Source organism: Hemibagrus wyckioides, linkage group LG04, assembly GCF_019097595.1.
Source record: "Hemibagrus wyckioides isolate EC202008001 linkage group LG04, SWU_Hwy_1.0, whole genome shotgun sequence".
NCBI lineage: Eukaryota > Metazoa > Chordata > Actinopteri > Siluriformes > Bagridae > Hemibagrus > Hemibagrus wyckioides.
In genome coordinates, this window is record NC_080713.1 from 28161199 (window position 1) to 28166198 (window position 5000).

General features: G+C 44.8%; 1 protein-coding gene across 5 annotated transcripts in view; it reads left to right on the plus strand.

Moving 5' to 3' along the window:
* Positions 1–5000, plus strand: part of lekr1 (leucine, glutamate and lysine rich 1) — a 96379-nt gene that overhangs the window by 41322 nt on the left and 50057 nt on the right. For all 5 annotated transcript variants that reach the window (XM_058387018.1, XM_058387021.1, XM_058387022.1 and 2 more), the window contains one exon: positions 4034–4191. In XM_058387018.1, the coding sequence (XP_058243001.1) occupies positions 4034–4191 (158 nt within the window). The remainder of the gene's footprint in view (positions 1–4033; positions 4192–5000) is intronic.

A 5000-nucleotide genomic window follows, 5' to 3' on the forward strand; every position in this document is an offset into this window, starting at 1 on the left:
TCTGTCCATCTGCTTTAGTTTGGTTGTGGTAGAAGAACGGAGGGACACATTGTTCTTTTGACTCTCACTTTCTCGCACTCTGCTGTCCGCTTCTCTTTCTTTCTTTCTTTCTTTCTTTCTTTCTTTCTTTCTTTCTTTCTTTCTTTCTTTCTTTCTTTCTTTCTTTCTTTGCTTCTGTCGTTGTCTGCATTCAGTTTCTTTGTCTTGATCCCTTTGTATTCCTTTTGTTTATCTCCCTCCCAATTCCTTCTCCCTCGATCCTGTCGTTTGTCCCACTCCCACACCCTTTATATTTTCTTATTTCTCTCTCTCTCTCTCTCTCTCTCTCTTTCTCTCTCTCTCTCCTGTCTGGCCCATTGTCTCACTTAATCTTGTTTTAATTTTTGTTGCTTTGTCTCTTTTCATTCTCATTTCATTTGTGTTTGAAGGAACAATGGAGGAAGACAAAAGCATTCTTTCTTTCTTTCTTTCTTTCTTTCTTTCTTTCTTTCTTTCTTTCTTTCTTTCTTTCTTTCTATTCATTCATTCATTCATTCATTCATTCATTCATTCATTTCTTTCTTTCTCTCTCAACCGTGCGCTCTCTTTGTCTTTCTGCTTGTCTCTCTCTCTCTCTCTCTCTCTCTCTCTCTCCCTATATATATGTATATATATGTGTATATCCCTCCCTTCCTCTATCTTTCTATCAATGTATGCACACACACACACACTCATATGTTCAGTGTTCCTACTAAATATACCTCTATTGATTATTTGATGTTCTGTTCATTCTTATTCTGGCTGTAATGATATAAAGGGTGTGTGTGTGTGTGTGTGTGAGAGAGAGAGAACGTGAGACAGAGAGAGTGTGTGGGTGTATAAAATGGTGTATAGTATGTGGTACGTGTGTGTGTGTGTAATGATGTAAACTGTGTGTGTGAAAGTGAAAGCTCTTTGTTGTGCAGTGTGTAGTGTTCTCCTGATGCCTGGCCCATTTCTTCCAGCTGAATGATGACAGGGATGTGTGAGCAGGAAAGTTCGGCGCTCCGACCGTAAAATAGCGTCCCTGGAAAAACACCATGTTCCGCTCTCTGTTCCCACCTCACGCCGCTCGGGGCTGGCAGCAGCGCCTCACAGAGCTTCACATACCTGCCTGTCTTCCTGGAGAAGTCGCTCGCTGTTTTAGCAGCTTACATAAAGTTCCTGATAAAAATGTGTGTGTGTGTGTGTGTGTGTGTGTTTCTTTTCTCTGAGTGTCTGACTACGTGCCGTTTTTAGTGCTCCCTCATCTGATAAGTGAGTTTGGTTTGCTCTTTCAGCTGAGGGCCCCCCCCCCTTTCCCGTCTGATGTTCTCCAGTCGTCTGAAGACGGTGGAGAAGTGAAGTGCACTCCAAAGCGCACACACACACACACACACACACTCTTTTAAGTGCAGCACACACACTTTTAAAGTGCACATCTTTGAACTGCCACCAAAGTCCTTCAGAAGACACAAATCATGCCATGATGAAACACTAACCTTAATCATTCCTTAATGCTTCTTTTCATGTGAAGTGTGCGTGTGTGTGTGCGTGTGTGTCTGCGTGTGTGTCTGTGTTCCACATGTGCAGCAGAAGGTACTGTGTGTATTTTGGCTTTCAGACACGTACACGGTCTGGTGTACTGAAGTCAAAGCCTTCACAGCTGATTATTGAGTGTTTCTGAGGTTCTAAGGAAATAGAGAAAGAGAGAGAGAGAGAGAGAGAGAGAGTCACTGTGTCTCTCATCACTGTGTTGTCTGTAAGAAAGATGGTGGGGATCGTGACGGATAAGAGAAAGAGGAAGCAGACTAACGAGGATGGAGTGGATGAAGGATGAGGTCATGTAACTGGGCCAAACCGCACAGCATTCTGGGAGTGTCGGGGAAGCAGGTCATCAGACGCAAGCATGAAAGCACGACATGTGCAGCGCAGACCCACTGCATCAGAGTGAGGGAGAGAGAGAGAGAGATAAAGAATCGAGACAAGTGTGAAAGTGATAGAGTGATAGATAGATAGATAGATAGATAGATAGATAGATAGATAGATAGATAGATAGATAGATAGATAGATAGATAGATAGATAGAGATTCAAGACAGGTGTGAAAGTGAAGAGAGAGAGAGAGAGAGTCCAGATCTGTGCATTAAAGTGTAGAATACTCGTTCAGTAAGGAATGACGTAATGGACATAAGCTCATGCTGTTGAAGGAAATTAATCAAGGACAGGATGTTGTGATGAAGCCGAGTCACTGCCCCTTCCTCTAACATGAAACACTTTTACCCACTGATACCACAGCAATCTGCAGACAGACCTACTTATTAACAGTAGAAGGGTTTAGTGGTTGGACTACTGATCTGAAGGCTGTGGGTTTGAATCCCAGGTCCACTAAGCTGCCCCTGCTGGGCCCCTGAGTGAGGCCCTTATCCCTGAATTGCCCAGTTATATAAAATATAAATCCCTCTAGATGAGGGTGTCTGCCAATTTACCAGAAATGTATATGTGTTAAAAACAATCCTTTATCCATAGGTTTAATTATGGAGTTCCCATGAAACAGGTCCTTTCCTGCTCTTACACTACAACAGCTGTAACCAGATGTTTCCTCACCAGCCTGTTAAATCTGCTTGTTAGAAAGATCTGACACTGGAGACTCCTTCCATAAACGCTGTCCTCACAGAGAACATCACCACGTCAAAGACACGTCCCTGCAAATGCACCGTTACCATAGAAACGATAAGGAATGAGCGCACTGATACGAAGCTGCGATGCTCACCCGTCAGAAATCTAATCAACACCTGTGGACCAATCAGAGTCCAGAATCCGACAGCGCTGAGGGATCGGTTCTTTAGAAACTCTTTAGTACTTTAGGGACGCTTGAAATCCTAGTGAGCTTCAAACAGCTCGTGCATCACACTCACGTTTACAGCAAGACACACCTCAAGATCCTGACGCTGGAATAATATTTGTATGTTCAAGCAGGCTGAAGTTTTGAATTCTGAATTGTTCTCAGTCATAGACCCACATCCAAACGTACACATCACTCTGAATCCCGCCTCCTCTGCTCACCGATTGGCTGCCTGAAGGACCCATTCACAGTCCTTTGTGTTCAGACCTGGCCTGGTGTCATGGAGGCCCAGTTCAGGAATCTCTCGAAACTTTTACTTAAAGGTGAAACTTCCCGGAGTGTTTACTAGTGAAAGTGTACAGGCAGAACGAGTGTCCATCTCCTCTCCTGTCATCAGCATTTATCCCCGGCTCGAGCGTGTGTGTGTGTGTGTGTGTGTTTACGCGGCAACTCTGACAGTTTTGGCTACAAGTGTGTGCATTTACTGTGACCAGTGTGTGTGTGTGTGTGTGTCTGTGTGTGTGTGTGTGTGTTTACGCGGCAACTCTGACAGTTTTGGCTACAAGTGTGTGCATTTACTGTGACCTGTGTGTGTGTGTGTGTGTGTGTGTAATAGGATTATTATCCTACTGTTATTATCCTGTTATTGCTCTCTGATATCTCTCTCTCTCTCTCTCTCTCTCTCTCTCCGGTCTCTTGATATGCATGTAATGTACTCGTTACAGAAAAGGGGAACGGCTCATGCCGAGAGTTCACAATGACATAATAACATAATAAAAGGGTCACGCAGTTCTTTTCTGATTCCTACGTGCCATCGCTTCGCACCCGAGCTTCTCCCACAGACACCACGTTCCCGGGCCAGTGTAAACACAAGCCATCAGGCCTGCGTACTGCTCGCCTCTCATTTAGTTAGAAATGAAGTAATAAAGGGTACAAGTAGTTCGAGGACACGCTGAAACGAACACAATATTCACAAATCACGCTGTGTGTGTGTGTGTGTGTGTGTATGCGCGTGTGTGTGTGGTTTCAGTGAATGTCCCACAGGAACAGGAAAGCATTCAAATTCCCATGGACATTCAATAGACTGCTTTGAGGACTGATGAGAAGCTTAGTGTTTTTTCTACCTGAATGCATATGAAACAGACCAAGTGACTATGCATGTCAGTGTTAATGTGTGTGTGTGTGTGTTTCAGGTCAGTGTGTGAGCGACAGCGTGTTCTGCTGCAGGATGCTGGGCCTGTGCTGCAATGTGTTGCTGCAGAGCTGCGAGAGGTGAAAGAGGATCTCTCTCTGCTCTCACAGGACCAGACTACAGCACTGATACTGCAGCACTGCTCTACTGCGGCTTCTGGTGACACCACACACACACACACACACACACACACACTGTGCTTGGCCTTCATTTGTTTTTGTTGTCATTTTAATACACGATCCAAGAGCTGGATTTCATGACACACAGGGCTGTACCATTCTGAGGTCTTTGTCTGTGATTGTGTTGATGTGTGTGCGAGCTCATGAGTGGCTGTGTTTTAGTGCGTGTGTGTGTGTGTGTGTGTGTGCGCGCATGGATGTGCGCTGGGATAATTGCAGTGTAATGATGATTGTGGAGGATGTGACAGACACAGGCTAATGGATCAGGCCGAGAATGAGAGATGGACAGGGTAAATCTGCACAGGAGAAAGAGAGAGAGAGAGAGAGAGAGAGAGAGAGAGAGAGAATAAAAAAACAGACATAAATAAATGGAAATTTTCCACCAAAATGAAGGAGAACTTCTCATCAGTGTAAAGGAGAATCCTGTGTGTGTGTGTGTGTGTTTTGTGTGTGTGTGTGTGTGTGTATGTGTGTGTGTGTGGTTGCTGTAGTTTTGTTTAACAGATGATTTGGATGCCTCAGGCTGTGCTCACCTCACTCTCACCCCACGGGGTGGAGCTCTCTCTCTCTCTCTCTCTCACCCCGCTGAACATCCCCTGCAGCTGCCAATTTCCTGCCAAACTCTGTGTGTCTGTGTGTCTGTGTGTGTGTGTGTGCATGTCATTCAGAGGTGAGTGAGTACAAAAAGGCAGTTCGCTTTGAAACACTGCACAGGTATTTTGTTTACAGAAGTTCAAGGAGTGTTTGGGCTCGGCCAAAAGCTTTATTATCTCTCACTGTCCTCTCCCT